Source organism: Cervus elaphus, chromosome 8, assembly GCF_910594005.1.
Source record: "Cervus elaphus chromosome 8, mCerEla1.1, whole genome shotgun sequence".
NCBI lineage: Eukaryota > Metazoa > Chordata > Mammalia > Artiodactyla > Cervidae > Cervus > Cervus elaphus.
The window spans coordinates 25,430,183-25,446,158 of NC_057822.1; the positions used below are offsets into that span (position 1 = coordinate 25,430,183).

Below are 15,976 nucleotides of genomic sequence, written 5' to 3' on the forward strand. Positions count from 1 at the left end.
AACCCCAATTCCCCAGCATGCTGTGGTTTGTGGATCTTGTTCCCTGAGTTTTGATTCCCTGTGTTCAGAACCCTCCCAGACTTCCATACCATGATCCATACAATGAAACCAGACTGAAAATAAGATGGAGAGGCTCAGTTCTTCACCTGATTGGCCTTCCTTCTGTTTTTCTCTGTCTCTCTCTCTTTCCACTTGTAACTGCAATCTACTGTACAAGTAGAATGGTCCATGGCCCTCACTTCTCAGTATTTAGTTGCTGTTCTTTCAACCAAGTAACATTTGGAGCTAGATTTGCAACCAGAATAGTGTTGGAATGTTTCCTCTGCCTGTCTCAGCCTGTCACTGATCATCTATAGCCTATAATTTCATTCTCCACTTTATTCTTTGTCAGATATTTTTCATTCCTGTTTCTTTCTCTTTTCTGCCTATGTGTTTCAAAATGCAATAACAGAAAGAAAGATGAGTTACTAAAAAGGTAGTTTCAAAGATAAAAATAACAATGATTGGTGAAAATGCTTACCATTTATGGAGCTTATATCATCAATTTAGGGTCACCATGACATTTTCTTTTTTGAACAGCTCATGTGGTCTTTTAAAGTAACTATTAGGAAAAATAGGTATCTTGTTCCAACTGTATATGTGATGGGGAATTGGGTGATGGCTCAGGAGATGACTAATGGGACTCTGGACCTTTCTGTCTAGGTCACCTTCTTGTATCTGGACTATATCGTAAGTGGTCCAAGGCCTGATCATCTGGCAGCCATTGAGTGGCTATGGTAATGGAATTGGTCTCAGTCCAGGTCTTAGTCGACAGGTGTTCACATCATAAGTGACACTAATTGACTTCCTATCTTTCAACTGGGAAGACAGTGGACCATCACTGAGACAGGATGGGGAAGGAGTTATTCATGATATATTCAGGCTCCATTGAAAGCCAAGGACTTCAGTTCCTTGAGCTGGCACCAACCTGGCACCTTGCAAATATTATACTGTCTCTTTCGAGTTTCATTAACCTCAGAAATTGAAAAAAAAGAAAAAGGAATCTAATTTGAAAAGATTTGCAATAACTCAGAATGGTGAACACTGCTTTTCTGAGGTTACATGAGCCTCATGTGTTGATGCTTTTTCTCTTTATTTTGTATTATAATAATTAGATGCTTTCTATGAAAATTATATTTAAGGACAAAAAAAAAGAGAGAGAAATTGGATTCTTAGCCTCTATGATAAAGCAGTCAGGCTCTCTGCTTTTATTTTGCTATTTTTTTCTTTGTTTTGCGGTTGATTACCAGCTCACTTATTCATAACAAATGATATGGATGATGCCCTTTGATGGAGAATTTAATAAGGCTATCTTCAGTGCCCTTGTGAAATGGAAACCAATGTGAAAAAGTAACTTGAGGCTTTTATTAACATAAATTTCAAAGCACAAAATTCAAGGGACTTCTTCCAATCTATACCCTTTTCTGTTGTTCCAGGTGCCTGTGTCATAATTTATTCACTCTCACTGGGGCCATGCCCTAAGGAGATTATTAGTATCATTAGTATTGTACGTGTGAAGTCACATCAGTTCTGTCTGACTCTGCAACCCTATGGACCGTAGCTCTCAAATCTCCTTTGTCCATTGGATTCTCCAGGCAAGAATACTGGAGTGGGTTGCCATTTTCTTCTCCGGGAGATCTTCCCAACCCAGCGGCCGAACGCACATCTCTTAAGTCTTATGCATTGTGGTTCTTTACCACTAGCGCCACCTGGGAAGCCCATCATACGGAAGCCCTAGCCACCTAATACTAGGTTTCCTAGGTTTATCTAAGGTATTTTTTTGTTTGTTTGTTTTTAACTACACTGATGATTTGAATGTCCCTGTTGCAAGCGGCAAAGCCACCCTCCTGAATTAGTTATCACACTTAAAAAGTCAAGATGACAACAGCCACAGTGGATCTATTTATTGAAGCAGACAGACTCTTTTAGCAGAATGATCAATGTCTTACCTCTTTCTGAAAGGCTTTTCAGGCATACGTGGGAAATCGTCAAGCATCTATCTGATAGAGAGTAATGAACAAGGCTTTTTATTGGTCAGTGTCTGGAGTAGGCTTTTAAGCATTTCTGCCTGTAAATGTAGAAACCTGAGTGTGAAAGTAAAAGGCAAGAGCAAAGATTTACTGGGTGCATCTATCATCCTGGCTTTTAGAGTCCTTGTGATTAATACATCTTTAATTGGGGAGGGATCTAGATGCCTTGGATGTCAGAAAGCTTAATGTTACAGCATTGTCTCATTGGTTCCTAACGCAGCAGGACGATTAGCAGCTGTCTGATTAACAAAAGAACCTGAAGCCCACAGCACAGCTTTTATTTTCCAGATTTGGGATGCCTACAGCCCTCCAGTGGGGTTGACAGCTAAAGGAACAGAAGCCTTGGTTCACAGCAGATAATCCTTTTCCACTCTCTATGCTGTATTTCTGCTCAATAGGAGAACACTTTTCTTTGACACCATCCTTCGGATTCCAGATTAATTTTGGAGGGCATTGCCGGTCATAGAGGGGAATATATTGCCTAGGGCTCTTTGTTTTATCTTAGCAAGAAATCTATAAAATAATTTCAACTAAGAGTTTATGACAAGACACTTTCCAGCACACTGAGACGCAATGAGAAGATTCATCTTCCTAGAGGTGTTGAGAGGAATAAAAAAAGTATTTATTTAATTTTTTCTGTTGCTTCTAGCTTTACACCGTTCTCTTATCTTAAAATGGTGTCTTGCTCGGGCAAATTCTTATACATCGCCTACCAGTGGAAAGACTTGTTTTCCTGTTTGCCTCAAACTGGCATTCTAACTTAACAGGAAATATACCCTGAATCCTGCTATGTTTCTGTTGGCAAGTGTTGGACTATCCTTGACGGAACCTGCCAACAAATTTCTTAGTAAGCAAACAGAAAGTAAAACAAGCGGCTCTCAGACCAAACAGAAGACACACGTGCTACATAAGAGACACTTGGATTCCCCCGAAGTCATCTCCAGTTAATTCTGGGGATGTTGCTTTGGTTTCACGTTGAGACATCACTCACTTGCAATTCTGCAGCTCATCATGTGACTCTCCATGTAGGAATGCTAATTCAAGATAGTTATTTTAAAAAGAAAAATAGGCCTTTAAAGAACACATTTACTTTACCGTGGAAGTGTTAGTTGCTCAGTCGTGTCTGACTCTTTGCGACCGCAAGGATGGTAGCCCACCAGGCTCCTCTGTCCATGGAATTCTCTAGGCAAGAATACTGGAGTGAGTAGTCAGTCCCTTCTCCAGGATATCTTCCTGACCCAGGGATCGAGCCTGGGTCTCCTGCATTGAAGGCATATATTTTTTTTTTTACCATTTACCAGCCACCAGGGAAATCTCTTTACTTTAAAGGACAGCTGTTATTGTATGGCTCAGGTATTCAACATAGTGATTAAAAAGTTATAAAAGCCCTAATTTGCAAAAACTTGAATCTTTTATGGAACTTTTAGATTTTTTTTTTTTAACCCCAAAGTGTTAAGTAAAAATTGTGAATGGATCTTTGTTATTAATTTTAATATTCCAACTTTTATACTCTTAGCTAGCACTTTTATTTGCTTTTTAACCTTTATATTGTGAAATATACATGCATATAGAAAAATAGACAAGACAAACATATCATCAATAAATTATCACAAAGCAAATATCTATGTAGCCAGTAAGCAGGTCAAAGAATAGAACACCACCAACCTTCTTGAAATCTGCCTGCCTTGTGCTTCTACTTCTTCCCTAACTTCAAATACTATTATTTCATTTTGTAATTAAATTTTCAGCTTCAGCTGATTCTCTTCTGAGCTCTGTAGGTAGTTCTAATATGAGGGGATTAATCACCCAAAGCTTTATACTTTGTCTATTAACAAATGTCATATATCTACTTTATCTCTGGATTTCTAGCATCCAGCAGTGTACATAGATGGCCCTGAACCTAACATATACCAGACATAAGATTTGCCCTGTTACTGATGCAGCTGATGCTGTGGAAGAAGATGGCATTTAGCCATCAAATCCCTAATTTCTTATCAGTGAAAGGAGGGGAGAGACTGGAACTAGAGGATTTTATAGATCAGTGGGTGAAACTTTGGCTCCTAGAACCTGACTTTTGAATTCATCACATAAGCTATAACTTGTAACAAGTTGTTCAAATTCTCTTTACCTTATTTTTCTAATCTGTAAAATGGGAATAATAGTAGTACTTGCCTCAGAGGGTATTTGTGAAATTATATGAGTTAATCCATATTTAAAGAGATTTAATCCATATTTAAAGAGAGTTAATCCATATTTTAAAGAGATTTAAAACAATGCTTGGCACATAGTATTAAATAGTTGCACCATAAATGCCAGTACTGTGTATATGTTTTTACAGACATGTGATAGGGAGAGAGGATCACAATACTTTTGAGTAAGGCAGACTTGGGTTTAAAAATCTTCCTTTATAGCTTTGGTTGCATCATTTCATTATTTTGTGCTCTAGGAGTTTCCAAATAGAAAATCAAAGGCGCTGATGATAACTGGATTTCAGAGAGTTGCAAGGATTGACTGATGTTGAGTGTGTCAAAGTGCCTCACAGAGGAGACCAAAAGCATCTTTTTGCTCATATGCCCATTCTTCTCTGTTTAACTATGATTCATGTAACCCAAATCTTTACCTGTGTAAGCTATCAACTATGCAATGAAGAGTAAACTTTTTTTCTAAAAGGAAAACTAAACAAAACCATTTTGAGAACTCCGCTGTCTTTTCCCATTTCATATTAAAGCAAGTTCAGGTGAATCTTTTAGCCTAATATTTCGTGATTCCACAGAATTCAGTCTGTTAGGAGACCCGGGGCTGTGCTTGTGTCTTGCATTCCTGCAAAGCTGCGGTCTTTTCCTGGCATTGCTGATGCCATGGCGGCACTCAGCCAGTGTCTCACAAATTAGTGACTCTCCTATCACTGTGAGTGCCCAGGAGCTGGATTTTCCAAGAGGGAGGCCATTCAGGCAGCTTTCAACTGCAGCTCCATCTTCTGTCGGTCATGATACTCCTATACTTTATTTTAGATAGTTATTGTATGATGTTATTATAGCTCTTCCTCAACTTATAGTGGGGTTTCTCCCCAGTTAACCCATTGTAAGCTGAAAATACATTGAATACACCTAACATACCAAACATCATAGTTCAGCCTTGCTGATCTTAAATGTTCTCAGAACACTTATATTGGGCAAAATCATCTAACACAAAGCCTGTTTTATAATAAAGTGTTGATTAACTCATGTAATTATATTGAATACTGAAAGTGAAAAATAGAACAGTTCTTTGAGTACACCCACCAGCCCAGGGAAAGAACAAAATCCAGAATTCAAAGTATGGTTTCAACAGAATGCACATCATTTTCACAGCATCATAAAGTCAAAAAATTATAAATCAAACCAGAACTATCATAATTCTCAGACCATCTGTATATGAAAATGCCCCCTTTTTTTCCTGAATGGCTCCACTTAAACAGAATGAGCTGTTGTCATCCCAGATGTCAGGTAGTAGGTTAACACAGTAGAAAATTATTTCCTACTCAGGTCACATGCAGTTGGTGGTGAAGAGGGGGACAGTTGATGGGGAACTTCTGAGATGGACTTGGGCACCAACATAAAGCTGGCAGATGGTGGGTCAGAGAGGATGGAGGGTCCAAGGGGAGTCACCACTTCAACCCACACTCCATCGCACAGAATTCAGACATATGAACCATCCCACACATGAAGAAGTCTAAGAAATTTAGTCCTTGTCTTAGTAGCTCCATCCCAGACACAGTTATTTATTGGAAGGGAGCTCCCATCTTTGTGCAGTTAGCCAGAGGCCAATCTGAAGACCTTCAGTTCTGTATTTGTGTGTGTGTGTGTGTGTGTGTGTGTGTGTGTGTGTGTGTGTGTGTGCGTGCACGCGCATGTGCTGTCACTTCAGCCATGTCTAACTCTCTTTGGCTCTTTGGACTGTAGTCCACCAGGCTCTTCTGTCTGGGATTTCCCAGGCAAGAATGCTTGAGTGGGTTGCCACGCCCTCCTCCAGGGGATCTTCCCAACCCAGGGATCAAACCCTTGATTCTTTTGTCACCTGCATTAGTAGGCAGGTTCTTTACCACTGAAGGGAAGTTGCTCAGTCGTGTCTGACTCTTTGCAACCCCATGGACTGTAGCCTACCACACTCCTCTATCCATGGGATTTTCCAGGCAAGAGTACTGGAGTAGGTTGCCATTTCCTTTTCCAGAGGATCTTCCCGACCCAGGGATCGAACCTGGGTCTCCCACATTGTAGGCAGACGCTTTACCGTCTGAGCCACCAGGGAAATCCTTCTAGCACCACCTGAAAAGTTCCAGCTTCTGTGTGTAAACACTTAATGTGAAGCGAAGAATTGTACCACATTCCATTATTTAAAATTTGGGTAATAACTCTCTAAAAAACTTGTCTGAGACAAACTGCTACTCATTTCTCTACAGAAATAAGTAGAGTCTGAGTTAAACACTTTGTAAAGTCTTACTCTTAGATCACTTAGTTAAAGTGCCATTAGTCTTCCCCAAATCAGATCCTGACCATCCCTGGAAGTACGAGTCTGTTATATCCTTTGGTAAATGTTACTGTACTCTGCTTTATTTTATTTGTTTAAAATAAGTTCTGTGTGTACTGACCTTGGAAATCATTTTATGTGAAAAAAGGGCATCCCTCATACATTTTAAGTATAAGCTTAATTAATATTAATATTTCCATATTTAAATATAAATGAACTTCATTTAATTCAGTCTTCTGAAGACTTTAATTGAGAATTTGGCTCCATGTCTCTTGTTGAATAGGAAAATAATTCCGTATCAATTTTGGCATAATCAAGTTTTTCCATACCTTTCGTCTGTTTGTTTGTTTTTCAATTCTTAACAATGAGAAAATGTGCTTAGGTGGTTATTAATGATACAGCAGCTATAAGCCATGGGGTGCAGAACTGACTTCTTACAACATCAGTGATGTTCAAGGGAGGGTGGATAGGGATTCAATCATTAATGATTTTTACCTAAGGATTAGCAGAGGGCTAACTAACCCAGCTGATTGACTGAATGTAGCTCAAACAAGATAGTGTGTCTAGGAAAGCACTTTATGCACTGTTGAGTGCTATAGACTACTATAGTATAATATAAAAAATAAAACTTGCTCAGAGGTGTTTGGTACCGTAGGTATAGTGCAAAACTCAGAGGAGGAATCCTTTCCTCCCTTAGTGAGATGTAGAAGACAGCAATTAATATTAGCACCCGAGTTCTTAGCATCTCTGTGACGGCAAAACCCTTAATCACAAGGATATCATTAGTGCTCTGAAGCATTTAATTTTGATGCTTGACAGCATTTTAAAATGCACCAATCTTTGATAAAGAGCAAATCAGAGCTGACGCGTTAAAATGAGAAAGAGGGAACAAAAACCACCTTAAGCTCCAAGTAATTCATTTTGAATATGCTATTTGTATTAAGCAGAGATATGTATAAGCTGTGGGTTTATTTTTCTTATCAGGGAAAGACCTTCTTAAGTAAACATGTCCTCTTTAAATTCAGATCCTGGGGAGGGAAACAAAACTCTGCTGAGGTTAAGACGTCATCTTCCTCCAAAACATGGGCTTCGGGAACCACTGTCAGCTTTTACTGCAGGTTTCTTAAGGTCCGTAAAGGGCTGTTTCCAGTCTTTGTACACAGGCTGGAGACTTTTTGTTGCTTCTGTTTATTTCCTGCCTTACTCCTTCCTCCCCCGCCCTAATTAGAGCCAGTAATGAAATGCAATGTGTCTGTTTCAGCTATTTCCCCACCCAAGATCCCCCAAACTGCTTTTAATTCAATGCTTGTGATGTGGGGCCCTTGAAAACAGTTTTCAGCCCACAAGTGAAGGACTGTAGTGACTCCCTCCTCTCTTTCTTTCCCCCATGTCTCTTTCTCTCTTCTCCATCCTATTTGGGTGTCACAAGGACCAAACTGCTGCAGTAAAATGACTTGTAGGTGTTTGATGGCAAGTCATTGAGGAAGTGAATAAAAGAAAATTGCAGCATTCACATCAGTGGGGTGCGGAAAGAACTGCTGAGCTTTGAACCAAAGAAGGTTAAATTTACCATTTTCCTAAAAGAAGCCACCTCTGTTTGACATCAAAGCACCTCCTGTAATTCTTCATTGTGAGACGCACCACTGTTAGAAAGTCACGATGGAGCCCGGAATCTATGCTGTGTCTGTTTATCCAAAACACACACAGAGATAAAACCCACCTGTACCTCCCAGATGCGCTGTGGTCTGCTCTCAAACCAAATGTAATCACAGGTACATAGCCCAGGCAGATTCCATGCCAAAAGCATTTGCAGTTTCTCAGGGGTATGTGAAATTTTGAATACAGAATTATTTGAGGGGGGCAGAATTTATCATGGCTTCCTAGTGGAAAGCTCAGATCATTCAATCTCAAGCTTCAGTGAAAGTTTCCTTTGATCCTCTTGGGTTGTTGCTCCAGCTTTAAAAAGTGATGTGTTCCTACCATTTTCCTTGTTTCCAGTGGGTGCATAGAAAGACAGTCTCTTTCACACACTTAATCTTGCTGCCTCCACCCTAACTGCAGAGGGCTCACCACTCTGTTCCCTGACTTCAACAAAGATGTCCTTTCCCTGCGGTTTCAAGGATAGATACAGTACTAAGGGCAGCCCCTGGCGGTGACTTTGCTTACACTAGTGTGTCTTGGAAAAGGTCATGATACTGGAAAAGATTGAAAGCAAAGAGGGAAGGGGACAGCAGAATATGAGATGGTTAGATAGCATCACCAACTCAATGGTCATGAATTTGAGCAAACTCGGAGATAGTGAAGGACAGAGGAGCCTGGGATGCTACAGTCCTTGGGGTTGTAAAGAGTCAGACAGGACTTAGCGACTGAACTACAAACAGTGTGTCTTTGGAGATAACTCTGGTCTTGTCAAACTAGAGGGCTGTTTGGGGCTCTTTCTGGATTTAGGTTTCTAACTTGAAGGGAATTTAACACCGCTCACCTTTGTAGATGAGAAGTCTGGAAAACTATTTACACATGCCCTCCAGATACAGAGGAGAAATATCGAACAGATTGTCAACATCCTCATCCAGGGAGAGAGCAGTTTCTCAAAATGCCGTCTGTAACAGGTGTAGCGCAAACTAGTTTTCATGTTAACTTACTTTTGAATGACATTTTACAACCTGTATGTTCAAAAAAAGTTCAGCAGCGTTGTAAACCCCTTAGGAAACAGAGGCTCTATTTAAAATTAGAATTGTCATTTGCTTCACTCGTAATTGTCAATATCTTTGTTAACCTAAATAGCAAATCTGAACCCAGAAAAGGTCATCTGAAACAGGTGCAGATATTAAGTTGTTTTAAGGATGACTTACTTCGGATACATTTTATCTGGAAAATATTTTGCTGGTTACAAAGTGGTGTTTTTTTTTAGATGTGTTTCAACATTTAGTTCACTTTTATTCCTTTGACAAATTTATTGAGCACCACTGTATGCCAGATAAGATCTTGAATAGTGGACATATAAAGATAAGCCTGTGTGCATTGGGTGTACTTTCTAAGAACTGACATGCCTGCATCTGGGGAGAAGGGGTTTTACAAATGGGTGAACAGAGGTGAGGAAATTTAAGTAACTTGTCCAAGGTGGCAGCTAGTAAATTTCAAACCTGGAATTTTATCCAAAATTCTTTTTCAATTCATTATTTTTTTTTCCCCCTGGCCAAATTAGTAAAATGAAGACTTCATCTGGATCAGGAGGCTTTTTCTTCTTCACCTCATTTCACACGTCCTTAGATGAGCCCCTGCAGAGCCAAGGTGCTGCTGATTTCCTGAATTTTCCAGTCACATGTGCGGCTCTGTTGCCCAACAAATCAATCTTGACCACAATTCCCCAGCCTAAATCAAAATCCTCTGTGGTTCTCTGTAATCCACAATGCACCCCTCCACATTCTGGCTTCTTGTCCCACTTACTGCCTTGTGTAGTGTTTAAAGTTTTTAAACATAAATGCCAATTTAGGTCTACTTTAAATTAAGTTCCACATGCAAAGACTTACAGGACTTGTGTGGAATGACTGCACAAGGATTGAATGGCTGTATCAGCATGATTTGTAAGTAAAAAGAAGAAGAAATGGAGGCCACATTTTGGATTCAACACTACTGAAATCCCCTTGAGAGTGCTAGGAAAAGGTGGTCTCAGACACCTTTGTCTCAAGACAGGAGAATGGACATTGATGATTCTGCTTCAGAAACTTAGAAATGAAGGGCTTCATTGAATTAGATCACAAATCTTTCTTTAGAAACTACTCTTTAGGAGTTCTTGCCTTTGTGATTTTTGCCTCCATCTGTCATTATTCTCTAACTAGCATGACCAGCTCTTCTGGTTGTGTGCTGTGTCAAAATATTAGCCATTAAAGGAAGCCTGCTTATGTCCAGAGGCACATGAGTTTCCTTAAAGCAAATATCTTTTATATGAAGGAAGTCTGTGGGTAGAGAGGAATGCCTTTTAGTCTAAGACGTGCCTTTTTCTTTTAATGAGCCTACTTACATCAACCCTCAGCTTCCTCCCAGCTTCTTACTCTTCTGCAGGTGCATGGTATGTCTGAGGACATGGTATGATGAGGAAGCCCCCACCTCTCGCTTCTCCCCATTGCCATGAGGAAACTTGGATAAGAATGTTAGCAGGAACTCTTTCTTCAGTTCTAGAAAACGGACTCTCTAGGTTGACAATAAAGAGTGCCTTCTATGTGTGTATGTGTGCATATTCATTTGCTCAGTTGTGTCCAACTCTTTGCGACCCCATGGACTGTAGCCCACCAGGGTCCTCTGTCCATGGGGTTTCCCAGGCAACAATATTGGAGTCAATTGCCATTTCCTCCTCTGACCCAGGGATCGAACCTGCATCTCCTGCATTGCAGGCGGATTCTTTATAGCTGAGCCACTGGGGAAGCCTCTCTTCTCTGTAAGACTATTACAAAATTCTCCATCATTTTTTTTTTTTTTTCAGTTAAGAAGGATAAGGTAGCACTTAATTGGATACCAAAGATTGTATTTAATTTGGCTTTGTTTGCCTTTTTCCATCTTTGCCTTGTTTCATTGGTGCTCCTTAAGTTTGTGCTCAGTGGATGAGTCAGTATGGAGGAAGAGCCAAGTCTGCCTTCCTTCCTAAGGTTTGGGAATGTAAATTGGCCCACTGGGAGGCAAGCAGGACCTTTTTTCTGCCTAGTCTTTTTATGTTGACCAAAATTCCCAGTGTGATTGGAAGCCTTCTTTTGAGCTAAGGTGTTGATTTGTCAAAGCTATTATTAAATCAGGTATTTGGGGCAAGCGTTCAAGCTATTATTTTATTAGTTTATTATCTCCCCTTCTAATTCTGTTAGCAAGGGGCAGAACTCAGAGGTTTTAGGACTCAGAAGCTGAAACCCTTCTATACTGAGTAGAGTTTGGCCATGTTTACCAGCTTGTGGAAACTGACCAGCAGTGGCATCAGAGATGATTTTTAGGGAAAACCTAGATGGAATGTTATGTGGTTCTGAGTTTCCCTGAGTGGAAATTTTCAGTTCTCTCTCAGTTCTTCTGATTTTCCCAAGGTCAAAATCCCAAATTGGTGTCAGGATTACCCGTAAGGCTTCTCTAACACTGGCTAATCTCTTTTTCCTTGGCAAAGCATAGAGATGCAAGAGCAGGTAGGGTTTTTGTTTTTTTTTTTTTTAACATTGTGTTAATTACACTATTATTGCATATTGTTATGGATGCATTATTTATATTTCTGTGGTTACCTGCCATTAATTGCAAGTGATAACTGTAGTGAGAAGTTGTCTTTTGAGAGATAATCTGTGTCTTTTTAAGAAAAATGTTGCTTGAATCATAGTCCAAGTTGCAGAGGGAGGGATGTGGCAGCAATTCCCTGGGTGGCATGAGAAGACTGGTGTTGGGAACCACTGGGGAAGGGAAATGATTGAGAAATGCCATTGCCGAATGCCTCCTCCAGGGAGACGAGCTGCAGGCAGGCACACAAGGCATGGTGATGGCTTCCAGATGTAGAGTTGGACGCTGTATTGGAAGCAGGCTAGGACAGGCGAGGAAAGAACCCTTATGTGGCTTGTAACATGGAGGACATCCAAGTTGCCTCTTCTCTCCAAAGTGGTGGTGTGGCAAAGCCCAGTTTTTTCTAAACTGATACTCTTCTTGCCAGAGAAGCTGTCTATTACCATACGCTTTCCCGTTTTAGGACTGATTGTCAATCTTAGTTGGTTGTGGGTTGCTTTTGTCACCATGGCCTGATAAAAATGCTCTTCTGAAAAACATCTGTTTGGAAAGAATTCAGACTTTACAGCCCCCACAACATCATATTTTTTGTCAATTAACACGATTTATTCTTCTTTCCTCTTTCATCTCATCTTCCTCCATTTTTACGACAGCTGAGTCAGCAGACACTCTCTCGCTTTACTTTCACATTTGTGCCTGTGAATTCTCCAAGTGGAGCTGCATTAGGAATATTCTATTAGTTAACACGATGATAGTGTTAACAGCCTGCCTGAGATTTTGTGAGCGCTCCGGTGGAGCTCATATTCCCTTTGAATGGGCACAGGAACACTGCCGCTCCAACTCCCGAATTGGAAATCAGGTTCATTTCCCACATGCAGTAGTTCAGGGATAACCCAGCCAGAGAGAAACCATCTTCGTTAATCAGTGCACTCACTCCAAGGGCAGCCAGGCAATTCTTTCCTGAGAAATCTGTTGATTATCAGTCTCTGACCCAGAACATTTCTGAGCATAAGTTCACATTATAACTTTATGATTTTCCTCCCTCCTGCTTTCTTTCTAACAGCCTCGCTTTTCTATTTCATTTCCCCATCCTGACCATCGGAGTTGAAAGAGCCCCTTTTATGGAGTGGATGCTAAAGTGCTCTGTTAGGCAATATATTTATTACCTGGAGTGAAATGGCTTTTCACAGCCAGGCAACCTTCCTAAACTCCTTGCTGCCTCTACATTTAAGAAAATCACTCCTTGCATTGCGCTGAACAATGGCTCTGTGTCAACCAGTAAAGGAAGAGAGAGAGAAAGTGTGTGTGTGTGTGTGTGTGTGTGTGTGTGTGTGTGTCTGTTGGGGCAGGGAACCTTAATACAGCTAATGAGCACATTTCCGGTTTTCATTTTCTTCAGATGTTCAGTGGCTTCCATATGTCTGCTGCATGCAACTCTGTTCACTCAGTTTGGCATTACTAACTTTGGGTTGCCTTTGATGGAGGACATGTGTGTTCACTGTATCGAAGCTTCATTTGTGTTTATGCCTGAGATCCAATCTGGAATAGCTTTAGGAATGGATAGGGGAAGAAGAAATAGGGAAGAGTGTGTGTGTGTGTGTGTGTGTGTGTGTGTGCACGCACACACGTGCACACACTACCATCTCCAGACACCTCTAAAAGAGATGCCAGGCTGTTAGATGGCCGCCTCCAAGAGGTACTCTGCTGAATAAGCTTTAGCAGGAAGATTCCCTTGTGTGACATGTGACTCTGGTGGGTCTGGTTGTGTCCCTTGCCACCAGCGAACCTGTCAGATATGGTGAGGTGGGTTTGCAGCCAACTCCATTCCACTTGCAGATCGTTTATTTTACTTTCTCTCTCTTTTTCCCTCTGAGTTAAGATTTGGAAGTTGCATGTCCTAGGGATGGGCAGGAAGATGACCCAGCACCATTCTGTGGTTCCTCAGTGGTCATTTTTGGATGTTTGCTTTCATGTTGTTGTTCAGTCGCCGAGTTGTGTCCAATTCTTTGCAACCCCATGGACTGTAGGACGCCAGGCTTCCCTATCCCTTACCATCTCCCAGAGTTTGCCCAAGTTCATGCACAGCTTGTTTTCATATATATTCACAATTTGAGAATGAATAAAAAATATACGTTTGATTTAGGAAGACCCCTAATCTCTGGTTCTGCAGAACAGCTTTGTTAGATAAGATTGCACATTTTGTGAATGCTCCCTCTTTTCCCTGGAGATGGCACATTTGTGCCATTGTCAGTCACCGCAGAGCTTGATGACCACTGGATGGAGATGTGACAACCACAGTGCCGAAGCAAGGGGTTAGTCAGCATGGGCTGACAAATCTGAAAGCTGTTTTTTCTCTCCAACTATGATAAAAACACCCAGTGGAGGACAGCTTTTTTGTCCTTCTTAGTGGAAAGGTTTTCTACTCAACAGGCAAAAGCAGTATTTCAACTTTTGTAAAATAGTTGGAAAATGCCATCTATGTCCTGAGACTATTGTGGCTTTGTGTTCTTCATTATTTGTATGGCTATGTTCAAACTGGAAACTCTTTACTATAATTAAGCAGTACTTTTATTTATATTGGAAAGTATGTAAATTATTTGCCTTCTGGCATTCCCTGCAGTACCCTTGGAAGAGTTACACTATCTCTTGCTTGCATAAAATTAAAGATTAGTATGACAACACTCGATGCTTTGGAGGTGGGATGAGATGCAGTTCCTCTGAGCTTAAGAGGAGATTTTCTGAAGGCTTTTATGGCTTGCAAGAAAATAAACAAGCAGATACAATGCAGTATCATGTGAGCTGCTCAGTTGAATTTGACTCTTTGTAGTCCTGTGGATTATAGCCTGCCACGCTCCTCTGTCCATGGAATTCTCCAGTCAAGAATACTGGAATGGGTAGCTACCAGGGAATCTTCCCGACGCAGGATTCAAACCTGGGTCTCCTGCACTGCAGGCAGATTCTTTACCATCTGAGCCACCAAGGAAACAAGCAGATAGCATTCTCTATTGTTGTTTAGTTGCTCAGTCATGTCCCACTCTTTGTGACCCCGTGGACTATAGCCCACCAGGCTCTTTTTTCAATGGCATTTCCCAGGCAAGAATACTGGAGTGGGTTGCTATTTCCTTCTCCAGGGTCTCTTCCTAACTCAGGGATCCAACCTCCATCTCCAGCACTGCAGGCAAATTCTTTACTGCTGAGCCACTAGGGAAGCCCCAGCATCCTCTATAATATAGCTTTTCTGAGGAATGGCTACAGAACCTGTAGAGGTGACACTGTAGGACTGTGGACTTATTAGACTTTACTTTAGAGGTTGTCTTTCTAAGACAAATCATATGCCCCCCAAATACTGGAGAGAACCATAAAATGGTATGTGTTTGAATTGGGGATGAGGGAAATAGGGATCTGGAGGAAGGTAAGTCAATACTTCACAGTTTTCAAAGATAAGATGATGTTATTGACTGGTGCCACCAGTTTTTTCCCACGAATGTAAGATATTGTCTTCTTTTTTTTTCGGTCTCAATAGCACCCTCATCCATTGCTTTGGTCCAGGCTAAAGAAGTTACAAGATACAGTGTTGCTCTGGCTTGGCTGGAACCAGATCGGCCCAATGGGGTGATCTTGGAGTATGAAGTGAAGTATTATGAGAAGGTATTACTTGAATGAACAAGATTCTTCTCCTTTCTCCCTGCTACCCCTCCTCCTTTTTACCCTCCTTCCCTCTTCCTTCCTTCCTTCTTCTCTTTTTCTCTATAGCTTTTGGCCAGTTACAAATTCTGGAATACTAGCAAATCTCAAAGCCAAATGTATTTGGCTTTCCAGTCAAGTCCAATTGTGAATTTTATGCATTAAGTTGCTAGTCTTAAAGAATAGAAAAAATACATTATGTTCTAATATAACTATATTTTTTCTTTCTAGTCATGAAAGTCAAGATAGCTAACAAGGTCTAATCTATAAACCTTCTATCAGGGAGAGTGACTCATAAAAGTTGAAATAATGATCTGTTTAAGTAGATTACTGCTATTCAGAATCAAGGTGTGGATTTTGATGACTTTTAATAGAAAATCAGGGAAAGAAAATTACATTCTGCAGCCTCTTAAAGTTATAGAAAGACATTATTTTTACAAATAACTCATCTCTTAAAGGATAGAATTCTGAAGACA

General features: G+C 40.6%; 1 protein-coding gene across 2 annotated transcripts in view; it reads left to right on the forward strand.

The window, feature by feature from the left end:
- The window catches only part of EPHA4 (EPH receptor A4), a 154,758-nt gene that overhangs the window by 101,727 nt on the left and 37,055 nt on the right, over nucleotides 1-15,976 (forward strand). For both annotated transcript variants that reach the window (XM_043909896.1, XM_043909895.1), the window contains exon 6: nucleotides 15,340-15,464. In XM_043909896.1, the coding sequence (XP_043765831.1) occupies nucleotides 15,340-15,464 (125 nt within the window). The remainder of the gene's footprint in view (nucleotides 1-15,339; nucleotides 15,465-15,976) is intronic.